General features: G+C 49.3%; 1 protein-coding gene across 1 annotated transcript in view; it reads right to left on the bottom strand.

Annotated features, from left to right (window-relative positions):
• LOC140408558 (testican-3-like) overlaps nt 1–24,246 on the bottom strand; it is a 959,832-nt gene that overhangs the window by 333,563 nt on the left and 602,023 nt on the right. Inside the window, exon 6 of the mRNA XM_072495933.1 lies at nt 3,134–3,248. Coding sequence (XP_072352034.1) covers nt 3,134–3,248 — 115 coding nt within the window. The remainder of the gene's footprint in view (nt 1–3,133; nt 3,249–24,246) is intronic.

The following is a 24,246-nucleotide window of genomic DNA, read 5'->3' as shown; positions in this document are numbered from 1 at the left end:
AAAGGAAAACCTTTGTATTGTTTTGTTTGGCCAAAAAATTTGAATAAAATATATTTAAAAAAAAAAAAATGTGTGGGGGGGGGGGGGGGGGGGTGACATTGCATGTGGGTGTCATGTGTGGGGGACCCTCAAGCTCAATTAGAGATCAGGGCACCATTTCAAAATGGCGGTCCAATTCCTGAGGAGCCGGTCTTGCCAGTGAGTTCAGTTCCCCAGTGATGAAAACATTTCTAAGTGTGGGCTTGACTGGGGAGAAACTCCCCAATGCGGCCAATAAATGACTAAGCGCAAATTCTCCATCGTCCACAGGGAGGACCCCCGATATGGCGGGGAATCGGGCATCGTGAACAAATTCGGATCGTCGCCCGTTTCCGATACTCCGGGTGCCTGTTGGCGGCGGGATGTCGAATCGTGCCCGCAAATGGATGCAAATGGGTCTAAATTGATACATTTGCATCTACTTAGCGGGCCGGGCACAGTATTTCCAGAGCCCGTATGATTCTCCTCCGGTCCTCTGGTCCGGGAATCACATGGGCAAGAATTAGGACAAGTCTTTCCCACCATGGCCCTGATATGGTTGACCTCACTGTGGGCCAGGAGTAACTCCAAAGCGGGATGTCTGGAAAGTCCAATCGAAGGCCACCCACGCCCCCCCAACAATGCAAGACCTCCTACCCCACCCATCCAGACCTGCCCCCACTACCCCCCCAAGAAACCACCAGATAAAGACACCCCCCAGAGACCTAAATAGGGAGAACCCACACAGAGACTCCCTAAATATAGCGACCCCCACATAGGGAGAGCCCCTACAGAGAACCCTCAAATAGGGAGACTCCCCCACAGACCTGTGAAACCTGTCAGGAAGCCCCCCAGAAAAGAAATCCCTCTCAAGTAATCCCCAGAAAATAGACCCGTCAGGCCTCTTTTCTGGTGGGCTTCCTGACAGGGAGGGCAGCACGGTAGCACAAGTGATTAGCACTGTGGCTTCACGGCGCCAGGGTCCCAGGTTCGATTCCCTGCTGGGTCACTGTCTGTGCGGAGTTTACACGTTCTCTCTCTGTCTGCGTGGGTTTCCTCCGGGTGCTCCGGTTTCCTCCCACAGTCCAAAGATGTGCTAGCTTCCTTCTCCGCGCCGGCCCCGACGCAACAAGGCATAGAGCTACAGGGGCCGGCGCAGAGTAAAAGAGGCCCCCACCAGGAGAATGCGGCCCGCCAATCGGTAGGCCCCGATCGCAGGCCCCCGCCGGGGTCGGATCCCCCCTCTCCGCAGGATGGACGCCGAGGTCCCGCCGGGTAAGACCACATGTGAATGGCGGCGGCGGGACTCGGGCTATCTCGGCGGCCACTCGGCCCATCCCGCGTGGAGAATCGCCGGTGGGGGCTAGGTAGACCGGCCCCCGACCGACACCGCGCCGGCTCCAATGCCGCCGATTCTCTGGTCACCGGTGAACCAGCATCACGTGAATCGCGCGCGGCCCGGTGATTCTCCGACCCAGCCCTGGGGTCACAGAATCCTGCCCGATATCTCTATTTGTGCATGGAATTTCTTCTCGAGCAAAATATCCTTTACTCACAGTCTTACAAATTAAATAAAATATTGGGTTTCTGTCTGGTATCCCAGCAACTATTGGGGTCTGGTCCGGGGTCATAATAATGGAGAGAGATTTCAGAATGCAGTACATGAATCATAAAATCTCACAATTAAGGAGGCAAACGGAATATTCACCTTTATTGCAAGGTAAATGGAGTATAAAAGTGGTGACTTATTGCTACAACTGTACAGGGCAATGGTGAGAAAACACCAAGAGTACTTTGTGCAGTTTTGGTCACCTTACTTAAAGATGGACAAATTTGCATTGGAGATACTTCAAAGAAGATTCACTTGGCTGATTCATGGGAAGAAGGGGTTGTTTTAAGAGGAAATATTGAGCATTTTAGCCTATACTCACAGGAGGTTAGAAGAATGAGCGGTAATCTTAATAAAACATAATATTCTGATGGTGCTTGACAGGGTAAATGTGGTGAGGATGCTTTCTCTTATGGGGTTATCTAGAACCTGGGTCCAGTTTCAAAATACGGGGTCTCCCATTTAAGATGGAGACGAGAAGAAATTTCCTCTCTCAAAGGGTCATTAGTGTTTGGAATTCTCTCCTCCAGTGAACAGTGGAGGCTGGGCCATTGAATATACGCAACTCTGAGTTAGAGAGATTTTTGATTAGCTAGGGTGTAAAAGGTTATGAGGGGACAAGCAGGAAAGATCAGATCATCCATGATCTTATTTACTGGTGGAACAGACTCGAGGAGCTGAATGTTCTTTCCCCGCTCCTATTTCTTATGTACTTCTGTTCTTAAAGTCTGTCATTCAAAAAAGATTAAATTATAACGGCCAATTCACAATGCAGGAAACTCTTTCTCCATTGGTAAAGTACTGTAATACACCCGAAAACTTTTCCACATTCACAATGCTGCTTTATTTAATGGTCACTCAACTTTCAAGAACAAAGCACTGTCATTATTACTGCATAATTAACTTATCATACAGCATTACATATTAAGTTGTCAATACCTTTGAACTTACTTGTCAAAAAGGTTCCCGTCTCCAAACGAGGGCTTTCCCACACTTCCCCAAAACGTAGAATTTTCTTGGTCCATTTTGCTTTTAGAAGCATGACTCCATGAAAATTGTGGAGTCTAAAACACTCACCTAGCAATGGAGTCAACAAGAGCAGGAATGCTGTATGTAGTCTTCTGACTCGCTCCATTATCAATACAGCTTAGCTGTGATTATGGGGGTGGGACCTCCACATATATCCATTTCTGCTCACCTGACACCAGTTTGTCCCACAACGGGATAATAAACTCCAGCCTGATGTCTACTTCCTTAGTTTTTACATAAGGAAGTTTTCTTTGAAGCATCATTAATATTGAAACCATTCCAAAACAAATTAATTGAAATAGTAGAATTTTTACAAACACACACTGAAATGCATTATAAATAACATGCATATATGTTGTATTTCCAATACAAAATTAAGAATGGAATTATCTTTCTTTATATCTTCACTAAACCAGGGAGTACAAAACACATTTTCCAATTGTCAATTTAAAGAACCAATAAAGTAGTAAGATTTACCTTTCTTTTCACCTTTTCCTTCAGCTGATGATTTATCTGAGGAACAAGGACACCGTCCTTCACATTTGACTGAGATCTGCTTGCCCGAAACACATGCCTGATATTCCAGTTTACACTGTGAGAAAAGGAAAGAATTAATCCAACAATCATTTAAACAGAAATAAACTGTTTAATAAAATATAGTTTCCATATTTCATCATGTTTTTGGAAATTATACTGGTGTAAATATAGAAACCAATGCAACAGCCCCAGAGTATTTCAGCAGTATTAAGGTGTGCGTGCACCTGCAAACAAGTGAGTGATTTCTCAGTGAGCAATACAAGGGCAATTCATTTCTATCATTTTCTGACACTTGAGTTATGTCACTCAGTGCTCTTAATTACTTAAGCTATGAAGATATTCTGTGAACTCGCCACTCTTTGGAGTAAATCTTTATGTTGTGCCATAATGCAAAATGTGAGATTTTGAGTCAGTAGCTTGTTTTGCCTCTTCAGGTTTAATTTCAAAATCAGGAGTGGTGCAAAAATGCTTTCAACCCATTACAACTAGTTTCTTCTTGGATTTGGGGTCCAGGTGGGGTTACTTTAGAGTTTGCCTGTTATCTTGAATGCTACAAAAGAGTGTCATTCGTTTAAAAAAAAAATTGGGGGTTGTATTTGAATTAATGGTTGCTAAGATGTCCACTGTATGTTTTAAAAAGGTTAACTTGAGTTCATAGAATAAACATTGTTTTGCTTTAAAAAATACTTTTCCATTTCTGCTGTACTACACCTGTAGAGTGGGCCGTGTGCTCCCCATACCACTATCTATTAAAAGTTGTGGGTCAGGTGAACTCCATGATACACTTTGGGGTTCTCTAAACCCTGGCCCATAACAAATAGAAGGAAAGATGGTGGAGAGCTCTGTGGTGCCGTTGCCCGCTCAGTGGTCCACGGAACAGTTGGAGGAGATTTTGATGGTCAAGTTCTGTCAGCAAAGGCAGGAGGTCTCAGAAGACCTGGCTGCGGTGACTGATCCAATTCGGATAGTCATTGAGAGAGTGGAGCAGAGATTGGAGGCACATAGTGCATCGCTCCAAAAGTGGAAGAATCGGTTGCGGACCATGAGGACGGGTTGGCCTTGTTGGAGGCAGAGATTATGCTGGTGGAGCAGGGCCAAAGGAAACTGAGGGAGAAAGTGGATGATTTGGAGAATCGGTCGAGGAGGCAGAATCTCCGGAATGTGGGATTGCCCGAAGGCATTAAGGGAACTTAGGCCACTAAGTATGTAGCTAACATGTTGGAAAACTGGCAGGTTTGATAGGACCCGTAGTGGTTTGATAGGACGAGGGCAAAGGAATTTTCATTCTTTTGCATGTCCACAGGGGGTACTCCCAGATTGATTTTTATGTCCTGGACAAGGCATTTCTGGCAGGGATGGTTGGGACCAAGTATTTGGCGATCGTGGTGTCTGACTACGTGTGTGGATTTGCGGATAGAGGAGGCGAGCTCCCAGAGGCCACAGTGGATCATAGAATTTACAGTGCAGAAGGAGGCCATTTGGCCCATCGAGTCTGCACCGGCTCTTGGAAAGAGCACCCGACCCAAGGTCAACACTTCCACCCTATCCCCATAACCCAGTAACCCCACCCAACACTACGGGCAATTTTGGACACTAAGGGCAATTGTTATCATGGCCAATCCACCTAACCTGCACATCTTTGGACTGTGGGAGGAAACCGGAGCACCCGGAGGAAACCCACGCACACACGGGGAGGATGTCCAGACTCCGCACAGACAGTGACCCAAGCCGGAATCGAACCTGGGACCCTGGAGCTGTGAAGCAATTGTGCTATCCACAATGCTACCGTGCTGCCCGAGGTTGAATGGAGGTTGAATGTGGAGTTCTTGGCCGATAACGAGGTCTATGAAAATATAGGGGTGGCTATCCGGAACTATGTGAAGCACAATAAGATAGGGGAGGTCTTGGCTGCTGCATTGTGGGAGGCATTGGAGGCAGTGGTTATTTTGATTAGGCTGCAAATTGTGAGGGCGGAGTGGGTGGAGAGGCTGAGGCGGGTGGAGGCCATTCTGGCGGTGGCCGGAGGTATTTGGTGGATCCTGAGGAGGCGCTGCTGAAGGAGAAGCAGAAGCTCCAAATGGAATTTGGGCTGGTGGCGAAGGGGAGGCAGTGGTACAGTTCTGCAGGGCCAGAGTACGGGTATGGGGAGAAGTCGAGCAGGATGCTTGCGCATCAGTGGAGGTGACAGGTAAGGAAGATTGGGCAGATCAGGGATGAGGTGGGGGTGGGGGGCAAGCTGGTAACAGGGCCAGAGGAGGTAAATGGGCGTGTGAGGCATTTAATTGGAAGTTGTACAGTTCGGAGCCCTCGGCCGGGGATGAGGCGTTTTGGATAGGCCCGATTTCCTGAGGGTGGAACTCTCTGGGCTGAGAGCTCCGATTGGCCTGGGGGAGTTGATGGGATGTATGGGGGCGATGCAGTCGGGGAAGGTTGCGTGCCCGAACGGGTTCCCTGCGGAATTTTATGAGGTTTGGATCGGAGCTGGGGTCCCTGTTACTGGAAATGTATAATGGGCCGGTGGGGAAGGTTGAGCTTCTCACCATGCTGTGACAGGCACCTATCTTGCTTATTTTAAAGAAAGATAAAGACCCGGAGGGAGCAGTGTGGATTGTACCGCCCCATATTGTTGTTAAATGTGGATGCAAAGCTATTTGTGAATGTGCTGGCAGTGCGGTTAGAGAATTGTGTGCCGGGGGTGATAGGGGAAGACCAGACAGGGTTCATGAAGGAGCGGCAGCTATCGGCCAATGTTCAGAGGTTTTTGAATGTGATAATGATGCCCTCAATGGGCTGGGAAGTGGAGGTGGTTGTGTCTGTGGACTCTGAGAAGGCGTTTGACCGTGCGGCATGGCCATACATGTTCGAGGTGTTGGGGCGGTTTGGGTTTAATTGACTGGGTGAGATTGTTGTACAGGGCTGCTAAGGCGGTTATTTTGCCCTAGAGACTGAACTGTTGGTAATGGCACTTAGGGCTTTGAGGGCGTGTCGGAACATTGAGAGGGTGAGGGGTGGAGCACCGAGTCCCTTTATATGCTGATGACCTCTTGTTATATGTTAAGAACCCGGTTGAAACTTTTGACAGAATTATGGGGATCTTGGGGCAGTTCAGTCTTTTTGGGGGGTATAAGCTCAATATGGGGAAATGTGAGGCTTTCCCGATTAACGTCCATGGACAGGGGGGTGGGGAGAATTTAAGGAGGTTGCCATTTTGGCTGGTAGGGTTGGGCTTTTGGGATACATGTGGTACATGGTGAAGGGAGTGAAGGAGGCCTTTAGGAGGTGGGATGTGTTGCCTTTGTCATTGGCTGGAAGGGTCCAGACAGTAAATTTGACGGTGCTCCTGGAGTTTTTGTTCATGTTTCAGAATTCCCGATTTCCTTGCCCAAATCTTTTTGTAGTAGGGTGAATAAGTTGATACTAAGGTTCGTGTGGATGGGTAAGGTTCCCAGGCCCAGAAGGTGTTTCTGGAAAGGAATAGCGGGCGGGGGGTGCTGGTGCTGTCAAATCTGCAGAATTATTATTGGACGGTGAACATAGCTATGGTTTGGAGTGGGTGGTGGAGGAGAGGTCAGAGTGGGGACAGACAGAGGAGGCTTTGTGTAAAAGGACCAGTTTGAGGGCGCTTTGTTGGCACCTCTTCCATTCTCGCCGACATGTACCCCACGAGCCCGGTGGTGGTATCAGTGTTGAGGATGTGGAATCAATGTTGGCACGCTGTAGGATGGAAGGCATGTCCTGTGGACTCCAGTTTGTGGCAAACACAGGTTTGTTCCGGCTGTGCTGGATGTGAAGTTTTGGGATTGGGGGTGGTTGGGGATAGAGCATTTTTGGGGACCTGTTTGTGAGGGTAAGTTTGCAGGATTGGAAGAGCTTGAGGAGGTGTACTTGCTGCCAAAGGGGAATGGGTTCAGGTGAGGGACGTCTTGAGGAATGAGTTGGTTCGTTCCCGCAGCTGTCACCTCCAGCACTACAGGACAAGCTTCTGTGCGAGGATAAGATAGGCAAAGGCTAGGTGTCAGATATATCTGGGAAGCTAAAGGAGAGGGAGGATGTTCCAGTGGAGGAGGTCCGGCGTAAGTGGGAGGAGGGGTTGGGAAGGGTGATGCAAGCCGGGGCGTGGAGTGAGGTGCTGCAGAGGATAAACCCATCTTTGTCGTGTGCAAGACTGAGTCTCATCCAGTTTAAGATGGTGCATAGGGCTCATAAAGCGGGGTCTCGGATGAGTGTTTTTCCCAAGGGTGGAGAATAAGAGTAGGCAATGTGCAGGGAACCCAGTGAACCATGTCCATATGTTTTGGGCATTTTGGAAGTTGGAGGGGCTCTGGAGAGAGTTTGCGAATGTAATGTCGAAGATCTTGGTAGTGGAGCTGGCGCCGAGCACGTGGGTGCCGTTATTTGGGGTGTCAGAGGATCCAGGAGTACAGGTGGGAGAGAGGCTGATGCGGTATCCTTTACCTCCCTGATAGCCTGGAGGCGGATATTGTTGGGACTCAGAGCTACCAAAAGCAGGGACATGGGTGAGTGATTTGACAGAGTTCCTCCACCTAGAAAAACATCAGGTTCGCCATAAAAGAGGGAGGGGGGGGGGGGGGGGGTGAGGGGTAGCAGGGGGGCCACAAAAGTGCCAAAGAATAAGGGGCATATGCCGAACTAACCCTGTATGGGGGAGAAGGCGGAATCCTCCATTTCATCACCAGCACACTCACGCCTACGGACTTCCCAACGGCGTGGGGGTGACCACAATGGAAACCCCACTGGCCGGCTGCCGGGACGGAGAATCCCGCTGCCAGCAGGCACGCCGCATCAGTAAATGGGTCCGGTGGGATGGAGAACCCATCGAAGGAGAGAGAATAAGTGAGGGGCGGGGGGGAGGAAGAGAGGGAAATGGAGGAGGAAGTGGGGATAGAAATAGAAATAGACCCCTCCCCCATGGAACCATAAATAAAACGGACAGACGAGCCGAGCCATTGTACATCCAAAAGGAGGGGCTAGGGATAGAGGTGAGGTACCCGAATTGTAACGCCTCCCCCTTTCCTGTTTTCTGATGCGGACGTCACTTGTTACCAACGAAAACCCTAAAAATATGTAATATAAAATACAAAGCCAAAGAAATACTTTAACAGTTGGGGGGATGAGATGGGGGGTCATTAGTGATATTGGTGTGGAAGGAGGGGGGGGGGGGGAGAGGGTGTTATTCCTATTATTATATGTTACTGTATGGTTCTTTGTAAAAAAAAATTATCATTAAAATCTCAATAAAAATATTTAAAAGAAAACATAAAAACTCTTCAATAGAGTGGCTGATGCCTGGCCACAAACTGACTTTTAGCCTCTTGTTCTGCATCTCACGATTCCCAATTGACCTTGGTGGATTTCCTTTAGAATGTCTATTCAAAGAGATTTTAGGATAATTTAAAAATGAAGAAATAATCGATGGTTGTGAGATGTTTTTCCTGTTCAAAGTATTGGCGAAATGTTTGGTTGCCACGAGTGTACTCCAGCCATCCATTCTGGTAATACTCCTTTATTTTGATGCACTCATTAACTTGCTGTGCTTCTGCTTCCCAAGATCTTAGTCTCTTAATGATCTGACATTGCATCAGTGGCTGTTAAGTGTTTTGTGATGAGTAGAGGTATCTGCTTTCACTTCCTCGATAAAATGTACATTTTTCAGCTTGTCTCCTTTCAGTCGTATTTTGGACAGTACATCCATTGTCGAATCATACTTCCCTTGAAATTACCATGCCTTCTAGGATCTGAGACATCATTCTTTGGAATGCCTCAGATGCAGAAGCTATTTGAAATGGCAACCTGTTAAAACAATAATCGCCAATTCAGGTGATAAACATGGTTAGCCATCTGGATTCTTTGTCTGGAGGCAACTGTCAAATGCCACTGTTCGCACCGAATTTTGTGAAGAAGATGTTTTTTGCTAACATGGCACGACTGTTATCCACTGATGCCATCAGTCAGATCTTCGACTCCACTGACTTGTTTAATTGAGTCAAGTCCACATAGATTCTAACTGAACCATAGACTTTGGTACTATGACAATTCCAGAACACCATTTCATCAATATGGTTACTGGAGAGGTGACTCCTTGTAACATGTGTTCAATCTTGCTCTTGATTTTATTTAAGAGTAGGTGAGGGGCCTCCCTCACTGTGAAGAGACATAGAAGCCTAGTATCTGCCCTTAGGGATAGTGAGATTCTGTTTTCAGCTTTCATAAGCATGAAAATAGAGATGGAAATTAATTTCTAGTACATTATTGACCACTCAACTTCAATTTCATCAACCTTATAAATAAGTCTTAGCTGTGAGCATGATTTTCTGCTCTGTAATGATGACTCCTAGTTCTTTATCACACAGGGGTTCCACAACTTCTTTACCCTTATATCTTAATTTTGTCAACTGTTAATCTATTATTTATAGTACTGTCCCTCCTGGACCTTGCTACTGGATGGATGATGGCTGTAATGTGATCCTTCTATGCCATTTTACCATCTAAGATAATAATGAATCCAATATAGCTGAAATCTGTGGTGACTTTCAACTTCAAATTTAATGCTTCAATAATAATTTTCTGTTTTTTTTAAACTTCTCCCAAAATGGGTATTTGTTCTTTTTTTTGGTCTTTCACTTCTTGGATTTTACTTGGTTTCTTTGTTATCTCCTTTTTCCTGTGAGCTAACGGAACTTTGGATCTGCAGATAATTTGAAAATGTCCTAACTTCCCATGGCGGTTGGCATGCTTTTTCCCAATTATTCAGGCTTTTGTTTCACTGAGATCATTTTGTTTGACACATTGAATGGCTTCACTCATTTTTGTTCAAGGAACATCACTTTCCCCATGAGCAACCACTCTATTTTCCTCCCTATGCTCAGCCAGCCATGCTATTTGTTGTACCTTAGTGAGAGTTAATTCTTTCTTTGTTTGCAAAAGATCTGATAGGGTTTCATCTAAGACCCCAACTACTATCCACTGCATATTAATTCATCCCTAAGGATCACATAGTCTCCACAAATTTGATCATGTCTAAATGTGTCCAATGATTTGCCTGGTTTTTGCCTCCTCTTATTAAACTATGTTCGATTAATGATCTAATTTTTTCAAACACTAAAATAAGAATCAAGTGCCTGGAGTCTGTCATAGGAGCTTGAAGCCTATCTCGCAATATAATCATATCCGATGGTCCTCCTCTATAGAGTAAAGCACTGACTTTATCCTTCTGGCCCTTTATGCAAACCTGGAACTGTTCTGTATCTCGAGAATTGATTCCCCTAATTGTTTCAGTTTTGAGCCTGTTGTGAGCTTTCAGTGCTTCAGAGCGGTTCTGGGAATGACACTGTAGATTCCATGCTTACCCTAAGCTCTGGATCTGTTGCTGCTTCAGAGGTTTGGTGTTTGACTGATCCAGATCACTGCTGTTTGGACTCCGTGTCTGTGGGTCTGCTTACATCTGCAGCACCAATGATGCTCCATTCTCAGATGAGAATAAACTGCTAATCTGTCTACAGACATATCTTTAACTGAACTGTAGTCAGAGCAGATGCTTGACCTCTGCTCACATCCCACTCTAAAACTCAACTAAAAACTGCTTTTCTGAAAAATGCCTGGTATCTTAGCTCCTTCCATTAATTTAATCATCTTACCAAGCTGAAACACAAAGTATCCAATTAACTCCACAGGGAACCCCCTTAATCCAAACTAAAATCCATTAACCCAAGGTTTTACAATGCCTCAATTGCACCTCTGCTTCCCAAAATCTTTCAAACCAGGAAAAACACTACTGCAGCAGTCATACACACATAACCCAGTCATAACCCAGTGTTTTAACCCTTACTGCACCAAATATATATAATACAATACATCTGAAATTCTTACATTCATCACAACTCCACTGTGTGACTAAGTGTTCAACTGGTTTCAGTCCTCAATTTACCTCTTACCACTTATGCTTACATTAAACTATCCTTTTCTATTTTACTTAGGGGGAGGATTTTCTGTCCCCCTTGCGGTGTGGCAGGGGAGGTGGCTCACCATTGGCAGCTGGCGGGATCTTCCGGTCCAGTCATCACTGGAAGATCCTGCCGGCAGGAAGGGCCGGATAACCTCACCCTTGGTATTTTTAAAAATTTCACGTCACATTGTATTTATCTTTACTCAGGGCCAAGAGACCAACTTTAGTTTAATCAACAGCCATTGACCCATGCCCTTAAAACCGCAATATAATTAGTTCCACAACCACAATCGTTCCTCACAGCCCTACAATTCTTTCCTTTCCAGTGTAGCCACCTGAGTTGGCCACTTCCCGACTGAAAATGGAGAACCGCAAAGGCTGAAGGGAAATTCAGCCAACACAAGCAAAGACCAGCAAATACTGAAATCATGTATATTGGAACCTGCAAAACAACCAGACAGCACCAAAACCAGCAGCCATCTGCATAGTAATGTGCGATTCCCAGGCACAATGGCAACAGTTAAGGTAAAAAAAGCCAAGCCAGACTCCTCGGCGCCAGCAGGAGCCAAGACAAAGGAAGGCCAACGGACACTTAGGACCGCCCAGCGATCAGGGAACCGCTCCAGCATTGGAGAAATCGATCTAAGTGATCGGAAAGTAGTCCAATCACTTGGAACCAGGTACGGGGTCCGCCCCAAAGGGCGGGAAGCCCCTGGGGACTATAAAGCAAAGCCCCCAAGTTCAAATCGTTCTTCTTTGGCAGGGTCACTCAGCAACTTGAACCAACCCTTGACAGTAACCTGTCTTGTTGCCTCAAAGCAAGTAAGTCTCAAGTCAACGCTCGCTACGAGATAGGCGCTCCTCGTTACCAGTCCATACCAGCTTTTGAATCCCGCAGACTCAGGACCTGAACGAAAGGCCATTTGTTCCCCTGACCTGGTGGGCCAGTCCGAAGCGAAGTATAGGCCTGTTTGTGATAGAAATAGCCTAGAAAGTAGAGTTTATGCATGAGTAGCGATTTACTGTGTATAATAAATATGAATCTTACTAATTGGTGTGTTGAGTTATTGATCATTACTTTAACCTCGTGGCGGTATCATAAAGATACCTGTCGACTCTAGAGCAAAGGTTATAAAACAGAGCCAATTGAACCAACCAAAAGTTAGCAACACCAGTTATATATTCAATTCCCTTTTGAATGTTAGGTAGAGACTCCCCATGCATGGAGCCCTAATTCTCTGATTCAGTGGAACTTGGTATTTTCTGGATTGAATTAGAAAGTCAGATGACACACGCTAGCCTCCAGAACGATGCCCCACATAGAAGGGCCAGAACTCAAGAGGGTGGTGGGGGTGATGGCATCCAAGCCAATGAAGTGGCCTGGACCCTCATACAAAGAGACTTTATAAAATAAAGCTGTGGAAATGTTTGCATTGTTTCCCTTGTACAAGGGGCTGGAAATGAGACCTCATTGGAGGAGTGTGGTATTGTTGGGGATCCGGTTGGTCATTGGTGCATGGGGTAGGTGAGTACCTGAGATATGCCTGTGTCAGCATGAGTGCTGCCCGGCCGATAAAAACAGGCCGTTCTACCACAGACCTTGCAAAGGTCAGCAAGGTCAATGTTGCAGAACATAGACAGGAATGACTGAAATGTAACTGCTGGATCACAGTTTGCAGGTTTTCAAGTTCATTATTTTTATTCATAGTACTGTTTAATTACTTTTTCAGACGCACCACATTCATTTTGGTATCATGCTCAGATGACACAAAACAAGTTTTTGGTCCTTATTCTTATGATTGGAGATCATGCTATATGTATATAGTAGGAAGCTTTAGCTGGGTCTGCAACTGCAACCTGTCCAATTATAAAAGACAACTTCTGCCATAATGAAAAACTGCAGCTATGATAGTTTCAATATTGGCTCCAAACTCAAGAAATTAACATGAACTCAGACCCCCAGTGTAAAAATGAAGATCGAGATATTGTCGCCAATCTACTACTATTACTGCAATTAAAGTAAATTTCTACAGATACAAAAAAACCCTGAGTTTGTTCAAATCAACTAATGTACTGTATTGCAAACATTGTCACTAAACCATTGTTCTGTTCCTAAACATTGTGACAATAAAGCTATATAACACTCTGCCGATCTTAGAAAAATAGCACAAGCTCTTATCGGTCTGAACAATCATATCAGTTATGTGCTCGATAGAGAACTGGAAAGAAAATGTTGTGTAGTGAATTATGATCCAGAGAATTTAACAAACAGTAATAATAGATTGTTTAGAAATCAAACTCCAATACTAGGGTAGAATCCTATGCTTTGTCGCCCGCTCTGACTGTCAGGGTGCCTAGCAATGTAATCTTCCTGAATAAGGCCGGCCAGTTAAGAGCCATTTTGGGAGACCGCGGGTGAATCCCGAGACCGTAGGCCCAATCAGGGAACTTGCACCCTCGGAAGGATGTCAGCTACAATGGCAGAAATGGGTGCTGCCAACTTTGAAGAAAATCCCATCTTGAGGCGCACCATGAAAGAGTATCAAATTGAATAAAATGAACAGTGATCACAGCTGCCAGGCGACCCTTGAAGCCGACTGGTAGCTGTGGTTCGAGTTGGAGGGGTTAAAATAGCGGGTCTCATGGGCTCCCCAGGCCAGAATCACAGAATTGTTATGGCGCAGGAGGAGGCCGTTTGGCCCATCGTGTCTGCACTGTCTCTCTAAACGAGCATAATGACTTAGTGCCATTCCTTTGCCTTTTGCCTGCATGTACCTGCCAAGCATGGCTGAGTTAAAAGACCAGCAGGAAGTCCCAGCAGCATCTCTAATCAGCCCGCATATTGGCATTTATTTATTTATGCAGATTGACGATCTGCTGCGTTGGGTTGATATACTCTGTTGGTGATAACCCACCTCTGGGATGATCTCTGGACCCGGAAAGGCATCAAACCCTACCCTCCCCCACCTCCAACCCTCCCCACTCCCAACCACAGGGCTGGTAAGATTGTGGGTAATAAATTTCCCACTCTGCAATCCACATTGAATTTTTAAAGAAGTCTTGTACAAGTCCATTACTGGTAAATCGTTTGAGAAAGTGTTATAACCGGCAAGGGACTCATGGGGGAGGGATGATTTACTACCCCGTGGAACTTGCAGAATACGAAGTCCCCAATAAGGGGCGAGGGACACTTAACAATATGCTGTGTGCATTTGTACAGAGTTGACCAGTCAGTCACCGACTCGAGAAAACCCAGACTTCTTGAAGACTGGAGTTTAGTATATAGTTTAAAAAATATATTTTTTATTCTCCTCCTTTTTCACATTTTCTCTCAAATTTACACCCAACAATAAACTATAATCAGTAACGAATGTAATGTCAATCCCCATATCAATAACTACGATCCCATCCTCGCACCAAACTCCAGACATTAGCCGGCACGTTAACATAAACAAATGACAAAAAGGAATCAGGAATCACCCACAGTCACCATTAACACATACAGGCCCCCTCCCCCCCAACCCTCCCAGCTCCCAACCCCCCTAATGTTCAATGTGATCCAATTCTCGAAAGTGCAGAATGAATAACGCCCATGAATTGTACAACCCCTCCATCCTTCCCCTCAGTTCAAATTTGACCTTTTCAAGCGTCAAGAATTCCAGCAGGTCCCCCCGCCACGGCACAGAGTGGAGGGGTTGATCTACACCCTAGCAGGATCCGCCTTCGGGCGGTCAACGAGGCGAAGGCTACAACATCTGCCCCAGCGCCCGTTTCCAACCCCAGCTGGTCCGACACCCCGAATATGGCCTCCCGAGGGCCCGGGTCCAGTTTCACATGCACCACTTCAGAGATTACCCAATGTGATACAATTACTGAACCTCCTTCCAGTAATCCTCCAGCTTTGGACAGGACCAAAACATATGAATGTTGTTTGCCCCCCCCCCCCCCCCCCCGAAGCAACGTTCACACACATCTTCTACCCCCTCAAAGAGCCAGCTCATCCTCGCCCTTGTAAGGTGCGCTCGATACACCACCTTCAGCTGTATCAGTCCCAACCTTGCACACGAGGTGGAGGCGTTCACCCTCCGGAGCACCTCACACCAGAACCCCTCCTCCATATCCTCTCCCAACTCTTCCTCCCACTTTGCCTTGATCCCTTCTAGCAGCACCTTCTCCTCCTCCAAAATAGCCTGATACTACCCCCTTCTCCCGTCCCCGTCGTCAGCACCTCCTCCAGTAATGTGGAAGCCGGCTCTACTGGGAAGCTCTGTATCTCCTTTCTCGCAAAGTCTCGAACTTGCATGTATCTAAATATTTCCCCCTGCTCCAGCCCTAATTTCGCTCCCAGCTCCTTCAATCCCGCAAAACGACCACCAAGAAATAAATCTTTTAGTGTCCCAATTCCTTTCTCCTCCCATCTCCGAAAGTTTCCATCCCACTTCCCTGGCTCAAATCTATGGTTCCCCCGAATTGGCATTTCCCTTGACCCTGCCCCCAATCTGAAATGCTATCGAAACTGCCTCCAAATTCTCAATGAAGCTATTGCTACCGGACTTCTTGAGTATCTCGCCGGGGCCATCGGGAGCAGCGCTGTCGCCTTCAATCCCGACCCCCTGCACAAACTCTCCTCCATTCTGACCCACTGGGAGTCAACCCTCTGACCCAGCTCCGTACCTTCTCCACATTCGCCGCCCAGTAATAATACATCAGGTTCGGAAGACCCAAACCACCTGCCTACCTTCCTCTCTGTAGTAGCACCTTTTAAATTCTGGCCACCTTCCCTCCCCAGATGAACGAGGTAGTCATCCCTTCAATCTCTCTAAAAAATGCCTTTGGCAGGAAAATCGTCAGGCATCGCGGCAGCACATTCATTTTAACTGCCTGTACCCGACCCGCCAGTGACAGAGGGAGACCATCCCACTTTGCCAGATCAGCTTTCACCCTCCCCACCAAACTAGAAATGTTGCACCTACAGTGCCCTCCCCAATCTCGAGGAACCTGCACCCCCAGGTATCTAAAGTGAGTCCCTGCCTTACGGAATGGCAGACCCCCAACCCTGGCCGAGACACCACAAAATTTTCACTCGTCTAGATTTAATTTGTACCCTGAGAAAGACCAAACACCCAAATTCCCCCTATTGACACACTTGGTTCCGACACGTATAATAAAAAGTCACGACGTATAAGGAAAGCCTATGCTCTATCCCCCCCCCCCCCCCCCCCCCGGCACTATCCCTCTCCATACCCCCAAACTTCTTAATGTGATGGCCAATGGCTCAATCGCGAGTACAAACAGCAGCGGGGACATAGGACATCCCTGCCTAGTCCCACGGTGGAGAAGAAAGTATTCTGAGCTGATGTTATTTGTGCGGACACTCGCCCTCAGCTCCTTATATAATAGCTTTACCCAGTCCACAAATCTGGGTCCAATTCCAAACCGCTCTAGAACTGCCAACAAGTACCCCCATTCTACCCGGTCAAACGCTTTCTCGGTGTCCAATGCCACAACCACCTCTGTTTCCTTCCCTCCGCCGGTACCATAACCACGTTCAATACCCTCCTAATGTTCGAAAAGAGCTGCATCCCTCTCACAAACCCCGTCTGATCTTCACCTATCACCTTCGGGAGGCACTCCTCTAGCCTACCTGCCAGTACCTTCGCCAATATCTTAGCGTCCACGTTTAAAAGTCATATGGGCCTACACGACCCACACTCCGTCGGATCCTTATCTTTCTTAAGTTACAGGGAAATCGATGCCTGCCTCCAAATTTGTGCTAACAGCCCCTTCCCCATCGCCTCCTCAAACATCCCCACCATCAGCGGTACCAGCCTATTTTTGAATTTTTTAATAATATTCCACCGGAAACCCATCCGGCCCTGCCAGTTCCCCGACTACATCCTCCCAATCGCATCTTTTATCTCCTGCTCCACTATCGCCCCCTCTAATGTCGCCGTGTCCCCCTCCCCTAACCTCGGGTGCTCCAACCCATCTAGAAATTCCTGCATTTCCCAGCCTCCCCCAGGTGGCTCTGACCTGAACAACCTCTCATAGAATTCCTTAAAGACCTTGTTAATCTGATCTGGATCTACCACCAACTTCCCTGCCCTGTCCCACACCTGGACAATTTCCCTTGCCGCAGCCTCCCTACGGAGATGACCCGCCAACATATGGCCCGCCTTCTCTCCATGCTCGTAAACTGCCCCCCTTGCTTGCCTCAATTGGTGTACCGTTTTCCTGGTAGATACTCGGTCATAGCTCGCCTGGAGTTCCTTCCTCTTTTCCAACTGCGCTGGGACCCTGGGCGCGATTCTCCACTCCCACGCCGGTTGGGAGAATCGCCTGGGCCGCCAAGATTTCCGGAGACAGCGGTCCGACGCCCTCCCGCAATTCTCCCAAGCGACGGGAACGGCCCGGTTGAGTTTCGCGGGGTGCAGGCTGGAGAATCGCCGGAGACACCGAAAATGGCGATTCTCCGGCACCCCCGCTATTCTGAGGCCCGGATGGGCCGACCGGCCAGGCCAAAACGGCGGGTTCCCCCGGCGCCGTCCACACCTGGTCGCTGCAGTCGTGAGCGGTGCGTGAACGCTGGGGGGTGGGGGGGCGGCCTGCGGGGGGGACGGGGGAGATCCTGCACCGGGCTTTACCTGAAATGTGGGGTGGCCCGCGATCGGTGCCCACCGATCGTCGGGCCGTCCTCTCTGAAGGAGGACCTCCTTCCTTCCACGGCCCCGCAAGATCCGTCCGCCATCTTCTTGCGGGGTGGGCTTAGAGAGGACGGCAACCACGCATGCGCGGGTTGGTGCCAGCCAACCCGCGCATGACGCCCGTTATACGGCGCCGGCTGCGTCATCTATACGGCGCCACTTTTATGCGGGCGACGAGGCCTGGCGCGTGTAGACGACGCGGCCCCGATCCTGGCCCATTTTCAGGGCCTGAATCGGTCGGGACCGGGGCCGTTCCGCAACGTCGTGAACCTCAACGGCGTTCACGACGGCGCGGCCACTTCGGCGTGGGAGTGGAGAAGCGCGCCCCCTATCTTCTGCACACCTCCTGTCTACCTCCAGCATCTCATCTATTATCCTCTGATGTTCCAACCTCTCCCCTTTGTCTAGCCTAGCCTTGAACAAGATCACCTCACCACTGCCTTTAAAGCCTCCCAGACAACCGCCTTTGACACCTCACCGGTGCAGTTAAAACCTACATATTCCTCGATTACTTTTTCAATGTTGTCACAGAACCCTCATGTCATGTTGGGTGTTCCGCTATACAAACGAACCAACACGGTTGTAGATGGTACAACTCTGTTTTATTACTCTTGATAACAACATCTGTAAACTTATGACTGTGGTTCGTACTCTACCCGTTAACCTGTGGACCTAGCCCTAACACTACCATAGAGAGGCACTCAGCACATGGTGTATGTCTGAGTGGCACGCTGTGAGCTCTATGCCCTGAGCTGTCTCCTGCTGGAATGAGCGGGAATTGTGGTGTTCCCCGTTTTATAGTGCGTGTGCTCTCATCGGTGATTGGCTGTGATGTTGCGTGTGTGTTGATTGGTCTGTTGATCTGTCCATCAGTGTGTATGCGTGTTTGCACCATGATATGTTTATCTGAATATCATGACACCTCGGTCCCCCTTTTTACAAGAATATGTGCCTATGTGGTAATAAATATTGGTGTGTACTGAGTGCAGCTGAATATGTGTGTGCAATATCTACAACATGTACATGAGGCTAAACTATATACATAGGAAGGTGTCAGGTGCAACATAGCAACAAGGTTGTACCATAAACAAAACAAGTGCAATCATCAAACATCGAAAACGAACTCCTGTAACGACAAAAAGAGAAACACATTAACATTGTGGCATAACACTTTAGTGAGTCCAATGTGCAAACATGCTCATAAGTCCAGCCTAGTAGGTGGGCAATGAATTCGGGTTGACCGCCTCAAGGGTGGGTTAGGATCCACCGGCTGAGGAATGGGCCTGGCATGCGATAGAGGAATAGGCATGGTGGCAGGAAGCTCCACAAAGTCGACATCAGGGGCAAAAGGAGGGCGTGGCACCGGTGCATGATCACGTAGCGAGCGTGGAAGCAGCCGAAGAGCCTGGCGATTACGCCGGCGAATGGAGCCGTCAGGCATGCGGACCAGGAACGAGCAGGGAGCCACACGGCGGAGAACTTCGGCAGTTGCTGACCAGCCACCCTCTGGTAGGTGGATGCGGACGCTGTGTCCAGGCGCCAAGGCAGGAAGATCAGTTGCCCGAGTGTCATGTGCCACCTTCTGCTGAGCACGTTGCTGTCGCATCCTCTGCAGTACTGGAGCATGGCCGGGTTTAGGAACATGAATGGACGGTACAGTGGTCCTGAGGGCGCGACCCATCAACAGCTGGGTTGGTGAGAGGCCAGTGGACAGTGGGGCCGAGCGATAGGCCAGCAGGGCTAAACAGAAATCCGATCCGGCATCAGCAGCCTTGCAGAGGAGCCGCTTGACGATATGGACGCCCTTTTCCGCCTTGCCATTTGGCTGGGGATGCAGAGGGCTGGACGTGACGCGTGTGAAGCCATACGAAGCGGCAAAAGAAGACCATTCTTGATTCGCAAAACAGGGCCCATTGTCCGACATGACGGTAAGCGGAATGCCATGGCGAGCGAAGTTTTCCTTGCATGCCCTGATGACAGCTGACGATGTCAAATCGTGCAGGCGTACGACCTCTGGATAATTTGAAAAATAATCAATTATGATGACGTAGTCCCTGCCGAGCGCATGAAAAAGGTCCACACCCACCTTCGCCCAGTGGGACGTTACCAACTCATGGGGCTGAAGCGTCTCAGGGGGTTGCGCCGGCTGAAACCTTTGGCAGGTGGGGCAGTTGAGCACCGTGTTGGCGATGTCGTCGCTGATGCCCGGCCAGTATACAGCTTCTCGGGCCCTCCGCCTGCACTTCTCAGCCTCGAGATGGCCTTTGTGTAATTGTTCGAGAACCAACCTGTGAAAAGCCCCTAGTCGCCACATTCCGGCGCCTGTTCGGGGAGGCTGTTACGGGAATCACAATCCGGTCCAGTATTAGGAGGATACCGTCAATGACGGCCAAGTCGTCCCGGACATTGTAGAATTGTGGGCACTGTCCTTTGAGCCACCCTTCCGTCATGTGGTGCATCACACATTGTAGAAGGGGGTCAGCCGCAGTCTCCCGGCGAATACAGGCCAGACTTGCATCATTAGCTGGCAGATTGGCCGATGTGAAGGCCACATGCGCTTCGACCTGACATACGAACCCCCCCCCCCCCCCGATTCGGGCGGTGTGCTCACTGCTCTGGACAGGGCATCCGCGATGATGAGGTCCTTTCCCGGGGTGTAGACCAGTTGGAAGTCGTACCTCCAGAGCTTGAGCAGAATGCGCTGGAGGCGAGGGGTCATCTCATTCAGGTCCTTTTGTATGATGCTGACCAGGGGGCGATGGTCGGTTTCCACGGTGAACTGAGGGAGACCATACACGTAGTCGTGGAACTTATCTATGCCGGTTAACAAACCCAGGCACTCCTTCTCAATCTGCGCATAGCGCTGTTCTGTGGGGCTCATGGCCCACGAGGCATAGGCGACCAGGGCCCATGATGCAGTGTTGTCCCGTTGCAGGAGTACCGCCCCAATGCCGGACTGGCTGGCATCAGTTGAGATCTTCGTATCTCGAGAGGTGTCGAAGAACGCCTATACCGGGGCTGAGGTGAGCTAATCTTGAGCTCCTCCCATTCCTTCTGGTGTGCGGGCAGCCACTGGAACTCCATAGTCTTCTTCACTAGTTGGCGAAGAGCCGTTGTGTGGGAGGCAAGGTTGGAAATGAACTTCCCCAGGAAATTGACCATCCCGAGAAAGCGTAGCACTGCCTTCTTGTCTGCCGGCTGCGGCATGGCTGTAATAGCGGTCACTTTGTCTGCATCCGGACGCACTCCTGACCGGGATATGTGGTCCCCCAGAAACTTTAGCTCAGTTTGGCCAAAAGAACACTTGGCTCGGTTGAGGCGCAGGCCGTGTTCTCGTATCTGAGCAAAGACGCGCTGGAGACAACTGATGTGCTCCTGTGGTGTGGTGGACCAGATGATGACGTCGTCAACATAGACGCGCACCCCTTCGATGCCCTCCATCATCTGTTCCATGATTTGTGAAACACCTCGGATGCCGAGATGATGCCAAACGGCATTCTATTGTAGCAGTACCTGCCAAAGGGAGTGTTGAAGGTGCACAGCTTCCTGATGGACTGATCCAGTTGAATCGGCCAAAAACCCTTTGAGGCATCAAGCTTTGTAATAATTTTAGCCCGGGCCATTTCGCTCGTGATCTCTTCCTGTTTGGGTATGGGGTAGTGTTCCCTCATGATGTTGTTGTTCAGGTCTTTCGGGTCGATGCAGATCCGGAGTTCGCCAGAGGGCTTTTTTACGCACACCATGGAGCTGACCCATGGCGTGGGCTCCGTGACCCGGGAAAGCACTCCTTGGTCCTGGAGATCCTGCAATTGCTGCTTGAGGCGGTCTTTGAGTGGTGCTGGGACTCTACGAGGTGCGTGAATGACCGGGGTGGCGTCCTGTTTGAGGCGTATTCTGTAAGTGTAGGGCAGTGTGCCCATGCCCTCGAAAGCCTCCTGGTTGTGGGCGAGGAGCGAGTGGAGTTGTGCCCTAAAGTCTGCATCCGGGAATTCGGACGTGCCTTCGGGAGACAGAGTGTGTACCCGCTGAACGAGGTGGGGAACCTTGCACACCTGTGCGCCTAGCAGGGAGTCCTTCGATGATCCAATGATCTCAAAAGACAGTGTGGCTGTGTATGCATTGTGTGTAACCTCGAGCTGCTAGGATCCCATGGCCGGGATAACATTTCCGTTGTAATCGACCATCTGACGGTTGGATGGCCGAATCGGTGGTTTGACCTTCAAGGCCTAGAAGGCTGACCATGCAATAAGGTTGACGGAGGCACCAGTGTCTAAACGGAATGTGATTGGTGATCGGTTGAACGTTAGGGTGGCACACCATTCATCACCCGGATTAACGCTGTTCAGTGGCATCGGCTGGTGGGTCCTACTTGGGGACATCCGATTCCTGTCAATGACTGCAACGCGGAAGGCTTCCCGGTCGTCGGTATCACCGGTCTGTATGTCATCAGGGTATGACTCGGTGTCTGGAGGCTGAATGGCCCGCAAGACCCTGCGAGGCTGGTGGATTTGGGGAGCGTTGGCAGGTTGAGGTGCTTGACAGCAGGCAGCGTAGTGTCCCATCTTGCCACAGCGGAGGCATTGTCGATTCTTTGCTGGACATTGCCACTTTAAATGTGCGGATCCACAGTTGCCGCACGTCGTGACGTTCGTTGTGCCACTGCGCAAACGCAGTTCGGTCCTGCGTAGAGCGCGCCTGCGCGTCACGTCCCTCTGCGTCGACGTCTCTTTTGGCACATACAATGGCCGCCCTCATCCGGGCCGCGTACCGGGAGGAACTCGATCGACCGGACCCGCTCGGCCTGCCGTGCTGATTCGGCCACCTGGAATTGGGAGTACCGGTTGGTCGCGTTTTCCTGGAGGACGCAGGCTTCGATGGCGGTGGCTAGGGTGAGGCTCTTAATTTTGAGGAGCTGCTGGCGTAGGGTGCCCGAGGTGACCCCAAAAACTATCTGGTCCCGAATCATGGAATCGGAGGTGGCCTCATAGCCGCAGGATTGCACGAGGATACGGAGGTGTGTCAGGAAAGATTGAAAAGGCTCATCCTTATCCTGCAGGCGGTGCTGGAAGAGGTACCTCTCGAAGATCTCGTTCACCTCGACGCTGAAGTGTTGCTCAAGCTTTAGAAGGACCGTCTTGTACTTCGTCTTCTTCACCTTCCGCGAACACCAGGAAGTTGTAGATGTGGATGGCGTGTTGCCCTGCCGTGGAAAGGAGGGCAGCGATTTTCCTGGTGTCCGATGCATTCTCCCTTTCTGTGGCTTCTAGGAAGAACTGGAAGCACTGTTTAAACAGCTTCCAGTTGACGCCGAGGTTTCCAGCGATTTGGAGCGGCTGCAGCGGGCTGATGGTGTCCATGGCGCAGGATGGCGGATCCCTGAAGCTGTGCAGATAGGTCTCACAGTTGCTGGGTTCCAATCCTGGTCCTTTGTCGTGTTGGGTGTTCCGCTATACAAACGAACCAACACGGTTGTAGATGGTACAACTCTGTTTTATTACTCTTGATAACAACATCTGTAAACTTATGACTGTGGTTCGTACTCTACCCGTTAACCTGTGGACCCAGCCCTTACACTATCTTAGAGAGGCACTCAGCACATGGTGTATGTCTGAGTGGCACGCTGTGAGCTCTGTGCCCTGGGCTGTCTCCTGCTGGAATGAGCGGGAACTGTGGTGTTCCCCGTTTTATAGTGCGTGTGCTCTCACTGGTGATTGGCTGTGATGTTGCGTGTGTGTTGATTGGTCTGTTGATCTGTCCATCAGTGTGTATGTGTGTTTGCACCATGATATGTTTTATCTGAATATCATGACACCTCGGTCCCCCAACAGTCCCCCATCTAACTTCCACCCTGGTCTCTGTACCATCCCCTTCTCCAGTACCATATCCACTGAATGTGGAGCATGATCTGATATTGCAATTGCCGAGTACTCCGACCCTTTAACCCCAGCCAACAGCGCCTTCCCCACCATGAAAAAGTCAATCCGCGAGTACACCTTATGGAACACTGAGAAAAACGAGTCCTCCCGCTCCCTCGGTTGCAGAATCCTCCAAGGGTCCACCCCTCCCATTTCCACCATGAGCCCAGCCAGCGCCTTCCTCCCCCCTGACGGGACCAGCGAGCGTGGCCGTGACCTGTCCAATTCTGGCTCCTGTACCAAGTTCCAGTCCCCCCCCCCCCCACTATCAGTTCATGCGTGTCCAAGTCGGGGATGGCCTCACACACCTTCTTCGTGAATCCCACATCGTCCCAATTGGGACCATATACACTTAACAGCGCCACTAACCTCCCCTCCAGCCCCCCTGTCACAATCACATATCTACCCCCCTGATCTGCCACCACCTTCTCCACCTGGAACCGCACCCTTTTGCTGACCATTACCGCTACC

The sequence above is a fragment of the Scyliorhinus torazame genome, chromosome 3 (assembly GCF_047496885.1).
Source record: "Scyliorhinus torazame isolate Kashiwa2021f chromosome 3, sScyTor2.1, whole genome shotgun sequence".
NCBI classification, from domain to species: domain Eukaryota; kingdom Metazoa; phylum Chordata; class Chondrichthyes; order Carcharhiniformes; family Scyliorhinidae; genus Scyliorhinus; species Scyliorhinus torazame.
The sequence above is the reverse complement of the archived record's forward strand: the minus strand, read 5'-3'. Positions and strand labels throughout refer to the sequence as shown.